Here is a 14,529-nt window from a genome sequence, read left to right on the forward strand (position 1 = left end):
CTGCATTGGCAGGCAGATTCTTTACCTCTGAGCCACTGAGGTAGTTGTTATTATCCCCTTATTACAGCTGAGGAAACTGAGGCACAGACAGGTGAGGTAATCAAGGTCACACAGCTGGCAAGAGACAGAGCTGGAAACCAGGCCCTCCCTCTCCCTTTGTTTTACTCCTGCTTTACTCTGGGTTCACTTCCTGACCTTCCGTGCGTGCTAAGTCCCCTCAGTCGTGTCCAACTCTTTGGGACCCTATGGACTGTAGCCCGCCAGGCTCCTCTGTCCATGGGGATTCTCCAGGCAAGAATACTGGAGTGGGTTGCCGTGCCCTCCTGCAGGGGATCTTCGCCACCCAGGGATCTGACTCTCCTGACCTGTCTCTTTATTCTGACTCCACACCAGCCCCTCTTGCCTTGACAACAGATTTCGGCTTCCTCGGTCTGACCAGCGGAGGGTGGGCTGGGTCACTGCATCTCTTTTTGTCTTGGGTTCCAGATGGCACAACACTCAGCCCAACTCTGAGCCCTCGGCCAGTGTTCCCCACTCCGTTGCTCTCCCAGGTCTCCCCGGGGACAGGGAGAAGCCATCCCTGCTTCACCAGCCTTGCTGTAAATCCCATTTATGGTGTCAGGAGTTGGGAGAAACCACAGGATGAGAGATTTACAGCTGTGAGTTTCCTGGTGTGGGCCCACGCCAGGAAGCAGCAGTTGCAGCACAGAAAGCCACGTTCATTTAGTTGCCGCTAATTTGTAGGAGGTGCCGTAACTCGACAGAAAGTCACTTTTTAACTCAGAATGAATTAGAAACAATTCCTTCTGCTGAAGATTCTTACAGCATATGTTGGTGGATTGCACTTCACAGAACAAACATGCTTCCTGAAACTTGATCGAGGGCCCAGTTTTTTAAGCAGGGTCTTTAGAATGCAATCAGAAAATCTCACCAACCTATCTTTGAATGATTTGTACGCTTCATTTATTGAATTTTCTTAAAGCATGGCCTTTCATATTTGGGAATAAATGGGATTCAATTGAGAAATCAATGCATTTCTAAAGTAACAATTTGGAAAATTGATTATTCTGTCAACAGGCTGGGTTCAGCTTCTGGATCTAGTTGGTAGTTTTTGTATTAAAATACTCTTGTGTCCCCACTGTCTTAGTGTATGGAGTAGTTGTTCTCATGAATATTTTCCTTCTTTAGTGGATGCTTTCTGACCTTGCCTATGTCTGCTACTATCCCCACTTTATAGATGAGAAAACCAAAGCATTGACAGGTCAGATAACTCAGAGAGCATCTGGACTGGCATGGTGAGGAAGAAACTGAAGAAATTACAACAGCTGAGGGTTTGGAGAGCAAGGTCCAGCCCTCAGAAAGAGACTGGGGCAGGGGGCAGGGTTGGGAAGGGGCTAAGGAATGAGCCCCACAGAGGGAGCAAGAATGTGTGTGTGTGTGCGCTATGTTGCTTCAGTCCTGCGTGACTCTTTGCGACCCTATGGACTGGAGTCTGCCAGGTTCCTCTGTGCATGGGATTCTCCAGGCAAGAATACTGGAGTGGGTTGCCATTTCCTACTCCAGGGAATCTTCCTGGCCCAGGGATCTAACCCATGTCTCCTGCCTTGGCAGGTGGATTCTTTACCATTAGCACCATCTGGGAAGCAAGGTTCTGGATAGGGTAGCACTTTTGGAGGGAGTGAGCAATGGGCCAGAAGGAACAGAGACCTGTCCTTCTAGCCAAAAGATTCCACCGGAAGTTATAGTGACTAAAACAGGGTGGCATTGACACAGGAACAAAGAAATTCATGGAACAGAATAATGAGTTAGGAGTAGACATGTCATGTGAGACTTGGAATATGGTACAAAATCATGATTTAAAATCAGTGGGGATATATGTCTATGCGCAGTTGACTCACTTTGCTGTACAGGAGAAACTAACACAATATTGTAAAGCAACTATACTCCAATGAAAGTTAATTTTTTTTTACAACTCAGAAATAAAATTATAAAATAAAATCAGTGGGGAAAGAACAGTTTGTTCTATAAGGGTTCAAAGCAATTCACTACTCATTAAAAAAAATAAAGTTATATCCTTATCTCACACCACTTACCAAGATAAAGTCCAGTTGAATCAACATAAAAATATAGAAGTATGTTAGAAAAATATAGGAGAGTGTTGATTTTCTTAAAGTAGAGACAGGAAGCAAAAACTGAACATCAAAAGACTGCTGACTTTGACTATAATAAATAATCAAAATAGATGACAAAAACAGCTTTATTCATAATTGTCAAAACTTGGAAGCAACTAAGAAGTCCTTCAATAAGTGAATGAGTAAATAGCCTGTGATACATCCATACAATGCAATATTATTCAGGAATAAAAGGAAAAGCGTAATCAAGCCAGGAAAGACATGAAGGAACCTTAAATCCATATTGATAAGTGAGAGAAGCCAATCAGAAAAGGATACATACTGTGTGATTCCAACTCTGTGATATTCTGAAAGCACCCAAGCTATGGAGACAGCGAAAAGATCACTGGTTGCCAGGGTTTAAGGAGGGAGGGATGACCAGGTGGAGCATAGGGGATTTTTAGGGTCATAACTATTGGACACAATAGTGAATACATGTCACTTTGCCTTTGTCAAAATCCATAGACTGTACAACACGGAGAGTGAACCCTAATGTAAACGATGGATTTAGTTAGTAATAATGTATCACCGGGGCTCTCCTGGTAGCTCAGCTGGTAAAGAATCTGCCTGCCATGCAGGAGACCCTGGTTCAGTTCCTGGGTCAGGAAGATATCCTGGAGAAGGGATAGGCTATCCACTCCAGCATTCTTGGGCTTCCCTGGTGGCTCAATCAGGAAAGAATCCACCGGCAATGCAGAAGACCTTGGTTCGATCCCTGGGTTGGGAAGTTCCCCTGGAGGAGGGCATGGCAACCCACTCCAGTATTCTTGCCTGGAGAATCCCCATGGACAGAGGAGCCTGGTAGGCTGCAGCCCATGGGGTCACAAAGAGTTGGACATGACTGAGCAACTAAGCACAACACAGCAATGTATCACTACTGTCTCACCAGTTGTAACAAACGTACACACTACAGAAAGGTGTTAATCATAGGAGAAACTGGCGGAAGAGAGGGGGGGATTTGGAACTCTGGAACTCTCTATTTTCTGATCCTTTTTCTGTAAACTTAAAACTGCTCTAAAAAGTAAAACCTATTAATTAAAAAAAGATGTGCTATACATGAGAAAAAAATGGTAAACTGTTTGGAGTCGATGTAACAAATAGAATTAGTATCCAGAAGACATAAAGAACTGCTGCTGCTGCTGCTGCTAAGTCGCTTCAGTCGTGTCCGACTCTGTGCGACCCCATAGATGGCAGCACACCAGGCTCCCCTGTCCCTGGGATTCTCCAGGCAAGAATACTGGAGTGAGTTGCCATTTCCTTCTCCAATGCATGAAAGTGAAAAGTGAAAGTGAAGATGCTCAGTCGTGTCCAACTCTTAGCGATCCCATGGACCGCAGCCTACCAGACTCCTCCATCCATGGGATTTTTCAGGAAAGAGTACTGGAGTGGGTTGCCATTGCCTTCTCCAAAGAACTTCTATCAATTGATAAAGAGAAAGATTTTTTTAAAAAAGGAAATTGACAAAGGATACAATCATAGAATAAGAATAAATGGTTAATAAATACATGAAAAATGCGCAAGCTTACTAGTAATGAGGGAAATGTAAAATTTAAAACAACGTTGAGGTGTCTTTTTTCACCTTGCCATGGATATGATTTGTAATGTTTTATAATATGAAGTATTGGTGAGGATTTGGGTGAGGACTCTCACAGCTGGCAGAAGTTCCACAAGGTTCTGCTTCTCAAGTGAGCAGTTCACTCACATTGATCAAAATTTAAAACATACACAGCATTTATGACCCGGCAATTCCTCTTGTTATTCACGCTGGAGAAATACTTGCTTGTCTGCACAAAGAGACTTGTAGAAGCATGTTCATTGCAGCATTGCTTAGAGAGCAAAAAAGCTGGAAATAAATAGTCTCAACTGATTGGATAAATAAAACATGATATATCATTATCAAGGAATCTTATGCATCGGTTCCAAAGAATAAGGGTATGTCTTATGTACTTTTTGGAAGTTCACCAAGAATTGTGTCAAGTAAAGAAAAATAAGAGGGAAGTCCCTGGTGGCCCAGTGGTTAGGAATACTGCCTGCCAGTGCAGAGAGCTCAGATTTCCATCGTGAACTGAGGTCTCACGTGCTTTGGGGCAGCTGAGCCCCTGCACCCCAGCTACTGAGCCCATGCTCTAGAGCCTGCAGACCTAAAACAACTGAGCCCATACACCGCAACTACTGAAGCCCGCGTACTCTAGAGCCTGTGCTCCTCAGCAGGAGGAACCACTGCAGAGAGAAGCCCGCACACCACAACTAAAGAGTAGCCCCCGCTTGCTGCAACTGGAGAAAGCCTGTACACAGCAACAAAGACCCAGCACAGCCAAAAATAAATAAGCAAACAAGCAAACAAAAAGAAAATATCCATATGGCTCAATCCTTGTTTCCTCCCAACAGACTGAGCCAAGGTAGAGGGGACCAGAGAGGTTTCTAGCCTACCTTTGCTGGGGCATGACTAAGTATGAGGTCTAAGCCTGGCAGAGACAGCCTGTGGCAGGCTGAGCCTTTAGGAGTCTTTGGGGGCCTCAGCACCTGTCACGATCACCCCCTCCCTAGATTTCCTGGCTCAAGTGAGCCTCACCAGCCCTGGAGAGTACCCCTTATCTGAGGCCAGAGGTCCATGAGAGGCTGGCCTCAGCCCAGAGATACGGGCAGCCAGCTCTGAGTCCTCTGTCTCCAGGGGGTCTGGGGTGAGGTGACTGGAAGGAGACAGGTGTGCTGGATCCTGCTGGCTCAGCCCCCAAGCCCCAGCCATGCACATCTTTTCTCTGCTCTGCTTTCAGTGGCATCACCTTGGTAGCTTGAAACTGACCACAGTGGGATTATTCACACCATGGAAACTGGCAAACACTACAAATCATAGCTTCTTTATTTTTCTGTCTTTAGAGAACCTATTGTTAAACCTTTACCTTCAGGGGACTTCCCTGGTGATCCAGTGGTTAAGACTCCATGCTTCCACTGCAGAGGGCACAGGTTTGATCCCTGATCAGGGAATTAAGACCCTGCATGCCAGGTGGCAAAAAAATATGTTTACCTTCACACAGTGGGAACACAGGATGTCCACCTTCACCCTCACTCCTGCCCTTAAGTCTGGTTTCAGGTCTCAGAGCCTCACTTCCTCTTTACTTCTGTCTTTTCTTATCTCTATTCCTCTCCTTATCTCCGTCTCTTCTCTTGTATCAGAGGGGAAAGGGTGACTGGGACAACAAGGGGAGGAGAGATACCTTCTCGGCAGCTTGGGAAGAGCCCTGGCTTTAAGGGCATTTGGATCTGGGCCCCAGTCACAAGTAAGCCATTTACTCTCTTTGTGACCTGGGACAGACTTGACCACACTGAGCTTCTGTTTTCTCATCTGTGAAATGGGAATAATCACATTCAGGGCTACTATATTAGAGGTGTGGTTTTGCTTTGACTTCAGGGAGTGACATGCACCTAGACTTTGATGTGAATGGAGCCCTATGGAATTGTGCAGTGGACAACCTGAACAATGGTACGTGGCCCACATCATCTTACTTAACTTCAGAGGGTTGTGAAAGATTATAATGGAGGTGAAAGATTCTAAAAAGCCTCTTGATGAAAGTGAAAGAGGAGCGCGAAAAAGTTGGCTTAAAGCTCAACATTCAGAAAACTAAGATCATGGCATCTGGTCCCATCACTTCATGGGAAATAGATGGGGAAACAGTGGAAACAGTGTCAGACTTTATTTTGGGGGGGGCTCCAAAATCACTGCAGATGGTGATTGCAGCCATGAAATTAAAAGATGCTTACTCCTTGGAAGGAAAGTTATGACCAACCTAGATAGCATATTAAAAAGCAGAGACATTACTTTGCCAACAAAGGTCCATCTAGTCAAGGCTATGGTTTTTCCAGTGGTCATGTATGGATGTGAGAGTTGAATTGTGAAGAGAGCTGAGCACCGAAGAATTGATGCTTTTGAAGTGTGGTGTTGGAGAAGACTCTTGAGAGTCCCTTGGACTGCAAGGAGATCCAACCAGTCCATCCTAAAGGAGATCAGTCCTGGGTGTTCATTGGAAGGACTGATGTTGAAGCTGAAACTCCAATACTTTGGCCACCTCATGCGAAGGGTTGACTCATTGAAAAAGACCCTGATGCTGGGAAGGATTAGGGGCAGGAGGAGAAGGGGATGACAGAGGATGAGATGGCTGGATGGCATCACCGACTCGATGGACATGAGTTTGGGTAAACTCCAGGAGTTGGTGATGGACAGGGAGGCCTGGCATGCTGCGATTCATGGGGTTGCGAAGAGTCGGACACGACTGAGCAACTGAACTGAATTGAACTGAACTGAAAGATTCTGACAAGTGCCTAGCACATAGTAGGTACACATGCATTATTGGTTTCCTTCCTTCCTCTTGTCATCTACCCCTTCCCTTCTCATCAATACTGTATCACTCCATCTTAAAATTAGGTCTGTGCCAGTTAGCCACACGCTGTGGCACCCACATGGCTCCGGATGCCATGGTCTACACAGTACAATGTCCCCTGGATTATAATAATCCTAGTAACTGTATCAATTGCATGCCTGCTAGGTAGCAGGCATGGAGGCTGCCTTGCTTCATTTCAGTCATTTTTCACCTAATCTGTCATAATCTTCATCTTAGGGTTGAAAGACTTGAGGCTCAGAGGAGTGAGGTACCTCACCCAGGGCCACATGGTAGCAAAAGATTCCCACTCAGATCCTTTGGAATCAAAATTCTCCCAGCCAGTGGGTTCTGAAATTTTTAACATGAGCCACAGAAAAACATTTCATAATTACAATCACTACACACACAGACACATGTGTATAGAACTGAAAGTTTCACAAAGCAATATTTACTCCTGCTACGTTTGATGGTATCAGATATTTCTATTCTATTCCAATAATTTTTTGAAATGCTGGTTGCAATCCATGAAGTTGATTTCAAAATCCACTTGTCTAGTGAATCAAGACCTGCAGTTTGATAAACATTGGTTAAGCAGTTTCTCCCAAATGACTTTCTAACATAGGTATCAGCAAACTCTGGCCCATGGGCTAAACCTGGCCCAACACTTGCTTTTGTAAATAAAGTTTTTTTGGCACACAGTCATGTTCATCCCTGGAGAAGGCAATGGCATCCCACTCCAGTACGCTCGCCTGGAAAATCCCATGGACGGAGGAGCCTGGTAGGCTGCAGCCCATGGGGTCGCTAAGAGTCGGATACGACTGAGCAACTTCACTTTCACTTTTCCCTTTCATGCACTGGAGAAGGAAATGGCAACCCACTCCAGTATTCTTGCCTGGAGAATCCTGGGGACGGTGGAGCCTGGTGGGCCACCATCTATGGGGTCGCACAGAGTCGGACACGACTGAAGCGACTTAGCAGCAGCAGCAGCAGCAGCATGTTCATCCCTTTGTGTACTGTTTGTGGCTCTGTTGTGCTGATACAGTAGAGTTGAATAGTTGCAATAGAGACCACATGGCCCCACCCACAGAGCCTAAAATATTGACTTATCTGGCCCCTAACAGAAAAACTGCCCATCTGGAAACAGACCTGACTCCGTGTCTCTCTTGCTTCAGTTTCTCCAGTGCTGCCCTTTGCCCTCTTGTTGAACTCAAATTTCTTGGTGGGCTTAGAAAACCACTTCCCTCTGATCTTCTGTGCTCTGGTCCCACTGGCTACCCGTCCCTGGGGGGTTCATGCTCTCCCCAGCACTAACAGGCCCATGGTGGGTAGACAAAGCCCCACCTTGCTTCCTGACACCTTGTCCTGTTCCCCCTAACAGGCCTCCTGGGAATGGTAGCCCACATGATGTACACACAGGTGTTCCAGGTCACCGTGAGCCTCGGCCCTGAAGACTGGAGACCCCATTCCTGGGACTACGGGTGGTCCTTCTGGTAAGTGGCTTTTGACTTTCAGACACCAGAGCCCTGAGGCGTGCTGGGACTTTAGTAGCTCAATTCAGTTAGGAAACAGAGGAAGGTGGGAGTGGGAGAGGGGAAGGGGGGGAAACTCAGAGTCCAAAGATGCTTTGTGATCCTAGAACTGAGGTTGGCAAACTCTAGTCTCTGGGCCAAATCCAGCCCATCACCTGTTTTTCTGCAACTAAGGATGATTTTTACATTTTTAAATGCTTGAACATGAATCAAGAGAAGAAGATTTTGTGAATTGTGAAAATTCTGGAACATTCAGATTTCAGTGTCCATAAATAAAGTTTTATTGGGACGTAGGCAGGCTCATCGTTTACATATTGTCTACAGCTGCTTGCAATCTAGAGTAGCAGAACTGAGCAGTTATGACAGAGGCTGAATGGCCCACTGAGCCTAAAATATTTACTATCTGGCCCTCTACGGAGACAGTTGGGCAGCCTCTGCCTTAGAGGCTGCTCCAGAAGTAGAGACAGCAGCTGTCAAGAGCCTAGTGAAGGGCGCTGGATGCAGGGAGCAGGGACCAGCACCTTAGAGCAGTGTAAGAAATAAAGGCAGACTCTGTCAGGATCGTTTGGCTTGGGAGTGATGGAATCCCAGGCTTAAGTAAACAAGAGGAGTGTATTAGTTCATGGAACTGAAAAGTCCAAGTGGGTCAGCTGTGGGGGGTGGGGGGAATGGATTGTAACAGAAAAACCCACCCACCTCAGTCTAGTCAATTAGGGGACACACTGGTTCCTGTAAATGGAAAGTGGAGCTTGGCATGGACTTCAGGGAACATTTGATCCAGAGTTGCTGATGTCATCAGAGCTGAGTTTTCTTCCTCTGTGGTCACCTGAGCATTGCTCACTCCCCATGTTGACTCTGTCCCTGGGTGGGCTTCGCTCCTGGTGCTGAGAAAGCTCCTCTGAGGCTGGTGCTCCTTCCTTCACATACAGGAGGAGAAAGGGCTCTTTCCCTAACATTCACTGATGTCCCCCCAACCCTCCCTCTGATGAGCTCAACTTAGGTCGTTTTCTCTCTTCTGAATCATCACCATGGCTGGGGGAATGTCATGAGGCTGATTGGCTCAGCTGGGTCATTCTTCCAGAACAAGGAATGAGTCCAACACTCCTAAATGGTGAGTGAGTGGAATAGATGTTAAGTGAGCTACCACAGTGTCTGCTTCAGGCACAGCTGGATCCAGGCGGTCAAGAGATTGATCAGGAACCCAGTCATTCTCTCCCCACTTCTGACCCCATTCTCTTTGTGTCAGCTTTATTCATAAGCAACTCTTTCCCAGGTGGTAGCAAATTTGGTCACCAAGCCCAGTTCTAGGCTTATGTGCTGTACTAAGTGACTTCAGTCGTGTACGACTCTTTGCGACACCATGGGGTGTAGCTTGCCAGGCTTCTCTGTCCATGGGATTCTCCAGGCAAAAATACTGGAGTGGGTTGCCTTGCCATCCTCCAGGGTATCTTCCCAACCCAGGGATCTCTTACCTTTCCTGCATGGACAGGCAGGCAGGCTAGTTCTTTACAACTAGCACCACCTGGGGAAAACTAGTTCTAGGCTTACATGTTACAAATGTAGCAATACCAGAAGAGAGACTGGGCCTCTTTCCAATATTGCCAGCCAAAATCCTGGATATAACTTTCATTGGATTAACTTAAGTCACCAGACCATACTGCAACCAATGATTTAGACGCTGAGGGGACTCAACTGTTCTAACTGGTCTGGCGTGAGTCACGTGGTGCAGTGAGTGGGGTTGCCCCATCCACACTGTTGGACAGATGGAGGAGAGATCCTCTAACGGGAAACTGGGGGTGGGGCATGAGTGGAGTGAGCTGTTATCAAAAGGAGGACTGTGCCCTGGAAAGACCAGTAACCATAGTCTGTTCCACAGGGTATCCGTGGTCCGGTTCTGGAGCTTAGGGGCCATTCATCCACTCAGGCATTTAACACATTAGCTAAGTGAGCACTTTTTCAGGGGCAGCTGGTGCTGGGGCTCCTAGCTACCGAGGGTACAGCAGTGGCTGAGACAGTGTTGTAACAGGAGTTCTAGACAAGTAGACACAGTATCCACTGAACCATCCTATGATGTGGGTGTTTGGGGGGAATCACAGGAAGCCATGGAAGAAGGGGTCCCTGACCCAGCTTCCCCTGGGGAGGGTCCTTGGGGAGAATCTGGTCAGACAAGCTGGTAGAGGAGGGAATAAGGTAGGTGCTGGACAGGGGGATGGCAGGTGCAAAGACTCGGCAGTGAGAGGGCATCTCTAGTAGAGATGGTCAGAATAGAGCAGAAAGAGCTATGATTAGGACCAGTGGGGACTCCTGCTGTATTTCTGCCCTTTCCCACTCTCTGCTTGGCCCGCCCCCTTAAAGCTAAAGGCCTGTGCCTTAAAGCCGAAGTCCCCAACCCCTGGGATCTAATGCCTGATGATCTGAGGTGGGGCTGATGTAATAATATTGGAAATAAAGTGCACAATAAATGTAATACACTTGAATCATCCCCAAACAATCCCCCTAATTCCCAGGTCCATGGAAAAATTGTCTTCCACAAAACCAGTCCCCGGTGCCAAGAAGGTTGGGGACTGCTGCCTTAAAGGGACCTTGACCGGCCAACACAGACCCCAGTACCTTTAAGTAGAACAGTCATAGGGAATCAGCAGTAAGGAACCTCACAACAGTGTGTGAGGCAGGTGGTTCATGGAGGGGAAACTGAGGCACAGGGAACTTAAGTAGCCTGTCCAAGGTAACCCAGCTTGTGAGCGGCAAAGCTGGGATTTGAACCCAGACAGTCTGGCTCTGCAGTCTACGGTCTCAACCTCTATATTCTGGAGTGTGTGTGTGTGTGTGTGTGTGTGTGTGTGTGTGTGTGTGTGTGAGCTCAGTCATGTCCAGCTGTTTGTGACCCCACAGACCTTAGCCCACCAGGTTTCTCGGTCCATGAGATTTATCAGGGAAGAATACTGGCGTGGGTTGCCATTCCCTTCTCCAGGGGATCTTCCCGACCCAGGGATGGGACCTGCAACTCTTGCATCTCCTGCATTGGCAAGCGGATTCTTTACCACTAGCGCCACCTGGAATATCAACAACCTCAGATACGCAGATGATACCACCCTAATGGAAGAAGGTGAAGAGGAGCTAAAGAGCCTTTTGAGGAAGGTGAAAGAGGAGAGTGAAAAAGCTGACTTAAATCACAACATTCAAAAAACTAAGATCATGGCATCCGGTTCCATCACTTCATGGCAAATAGATGGAGAAAAAAAAATGGAAACAGTGGCAGATTTTATTTTCTTGGGCTCCAAAATCATTATGGGTGGTGACTGCAGCCCTGAAATTAAAAGATGCTTGCTCTGGGGATGGGGTAATAGAGAGATCATGTGTGTTTAGCACATGACACACTTAAGTGCTCTGGAAACACTAGTTTTCCTAATATTACTGATACTGACATGAAATTTAACACTCACAATAACCCCCTGTTATATATGTAGACACTGAGACTCAGAAAAGTTGAGTCACTTGCCCAAGATTCAGAATCTCCTCCCCCCACGGGCCTCTCTTTTCAGCATCCGCTGGCCCTCCAACCTGGCGGGGAGCCCAGCCTGCTGTGTCGGCCACAGGAACCCTTCTTCCTCTGGAAGCCAGACCTCCTGCCCTGTTCCTCAGCTCCCCCTGGGCTGGCCTCCTGGGGGGCACCCAATTCCCATTTAACTTATTTAAGGCTGGGCCCCAGTGTGCGGCCCCTATTAGGGCTGATCCATTTCTCCTTGTCACTGAGGCCCACAAGATGGATCAGCCCCATTTTTCATCCCCTGCATCTGGGGCCTTGCCAGGGCCGTGCAGTGTCATCTCGCTTGTTTAATATGTGTGAGGCCATTTGTCAAAATTCTGCCCCTACCCCCCACCAGGGAGGAGGCCAGCTCCATGGGGAGACAGCGCCAGCCTCTGTCTCCTGGCCCAGCTGGGGTGGAATAACCCCTGGGCTTGTGGTCCGGCACTTCTGAGGAGCTCAACTGATCTTGGAGACCAGCTTTCGAGAGCCACACCTGCCCAGGAAGGTGAAGTTTCTGTGGCTGGGCGTCCACCAGCCTGGGTTCAGTCCTCACTTCGCTGGCTGGCGCTGGGAGCTTTAGCTCAGGCCGTCAGCGGGACTGGCTTCTTAGGCATGGTGGCGGGGTCCCTAGAGAGTGTCCCAAGAACAAATGTTCCCAGAGATTCAAATGGAAGCTGCAAGTGTATTTTCTGAGCCTGCCTCAGAAATCACTCAGTGTCACTTCTGCTGTGTTCTGGTCAAGAGCAAGGGATCAGGGCCAGAGGCAAGGAGAAAGGGCTGCACAAGGCATGAACCCCAGGAGGTGTGGCTTGGGGCAGGGGAGGGAGCATCTTTGGAGACTGCGTGAAATAACGCCCGTGAGGCATTAACACAGAGAAGGTGCTCAGTGCTGTTTTGTTATGAAAGGCAAGCGCCCCACCTTCCCCGAGTCTCAGCTTCTTCCTCTCTAGAGCAGGGATCATAGTACCGCGGGTCTAATGGCATCCTTGTAAGCACCAGGTGGCACCCCGCTCTCAGAGTGCTTATACACCAGAAGTGCTCTGTAAGTGGCAGTGATTATAAATGGTGATAATGACATGGGGGCCTTTGATAATGCCATGGTGGCTTTTTGAGAGGCATGTGATTCAGATGTCCAAGAGGATGGCATCTGGTGGGCACACGGGCAGCCTCTTGCACTCTGTTCTCCCCAGTCTCTCCAGACTTGGTTCCCAGGACTTTAGTGTTTCCTCGAGATCCAGCCCTGACTACACTCTCTCCTTACTCCCTGACTCCCCGACGCCCCCCACACACACACACTATGCAGAAGAATCCCATCCCTGCCCTGTGCCCCAGGCCCTCCAACTCTCCTGCCTGCTACTTTTTTTCAGCTCTTTGTCTTAACTCTCCGCAGGTTGTCCTGTGACAGTGCCAAGGCAAACCCCTGGGGACTGGGGTCGTGGGGACACAGGCAGCTGCTTGGCTTGGGGAGGGGGTGGATGAGGCCAAGGTCAGTCAGCACCTCCTTTGTACCCGGCATGGCGGGAGGCACTTTACAAACCCTGAGCTGTTCATTCCTGCCATTGACCCCCACTTGGAGGGGTTGCCATGCCCACCTGCGGGGTGAGGACACAAACTCAGGCAGGGCAAAGTCCAGGTCACATAGCTTCTGTGTGCTGTGTACATGCAGCCCAGAGCTGAACCCAGCCTGTAGATATTTTGTTTGACCTGCCACAGTGTTTTTTTTCTTTTAATTGCATTTATTTCTAACATTCAAATTCATAAGAATTTGACATAAAAATCCAGGTTTCTGGCTTCTCTTGACTATTGGAAGATATGTCCATGCCTAAGCTACATTGCCTCATGGCAGCAGGCAGCTTCAGCTGAGTAGAGGCTGCCCCTTTAGATGAATCACCTGCTGTCCACTTTACCCCAGTCCCCACTGCTCCCTATTGCCTTACCTTACCCACACCTTCCTTGTTCTGTCATCTGCCCGACCCTGCAGGAATTGGAGTGTGTGACCCTTACTTGGAATGTCAACATTTTCTGATGATGATGGGAGAATGGAAAGCTAGGATCACTTTCTACTTCTGTTTTGCGTTTGGTCAAAGTGGAGAGAGATGGGAAAAGGGCCCCTCCTACCCCAGCACACATAGTGAGACCTCAGCCCTGAAGCACTGACAGAATTCTTGACAGAATGAGAGTTGTGGAACCTACCATCATGGAGTTGTAGGTTACAAATGCTGGGTGCCCAAAGAGGTTAAGCAGTTTGTCCTGGGTCACACAGCGAAAGAGTGGCAGATTAGGCTAGGTCCCAGGAGGGTGGTGCCTCTCTGTCTGCTTCTGGGGTCCATCTGTGTGCCATGTGGCGGCCTCACTACTGTCTTCCTCTCTTCCTCTCCCCTCCTCTTCAATCTCCCTGATCCTGTGGAAATAGCAGTCTAGCCCTTTCCCTGTCTGGGGACCCCAGGCTGCCCTGCCTTCTCTGCATTTCAGCAGGTTGATCCCTTGCAGTGGGAGAGAGGGTTTCTGGAAGAGCCTTGGCTACAAAGAACCACTGCACTGGGTGCTTGCTGGTGTTACTGAGAGGCTGTGTTGGTCAGCAGAAAGCTCTCACTCTTACTTATATCCCCGAAGCAGGTGGCACTGGCCTTGTTTTCTGCAAGACCAGAGTGGGGAGAGAGCAGTGTGCTGCCCAAGGGTGCCCTGCTGCCATGGTGTGAACCGGCTGGGCCCCCAGAACCTGCCTTCATCATCTCTTGGTGTCTTCATTCACGGGCACCAAGGGTGGCCTAAATTAGGAGCACTTGTGCCTTGTCCTGCCCCACATGGTGACTCTGTGCCCATCTGGCCTGAAGGTGGGCAAGGACTGCCTTCCTCAGTGACCAGGTACAGTCTTTCCACTGAGCAGGGCCTGGGGGAGATTTCAAGGTGGCATCCAAGTGTCT

At 48.3% G+C, this 14,529-nt stretch overlaps 1 protein-coding gene across 4 annotated transcripts in view; it reads left to right on the top strand.

The window, feature by feature from the left end:
- GSG1L (GSG1 like) overlaps positions 1-14,529 on the top strand; it is a 246,518-nt gene that overhangs the window by 194,837 nt on the left and 37,152 nt on the right. For all 4 annotated transcript variants that reach the window (XM_081553373.1, XM_081553375.1, XM_081553374.1 and 1 more), the window contains one exon: positions 7,926-8,037. In XM_081553373.1, coding sequence (XP_081409499.1) covers positions 7,926-8,037 — 112 coding nt within the window. The remainder of the gene's footprint in view (positions 1-7,925; positions 8,038-14,529) is intronic.

This window comes from Giraffa tippelskirchi, chromosome 13 (genome assembly GCF_054371585.1).
Source record: "Giraffa tippelskirchi isolate mGirTip1 chromosome 13, T2T-mGirTip1v1.2.pri, whole genome shotgun sequence".
Classification (NCBI taxonomy): Eukaryota; Metazoa; Chordata; class Mammalia; order Artiodactyla; family Giraffidae; genus Giraffa; species Giraffa tippelskirchi.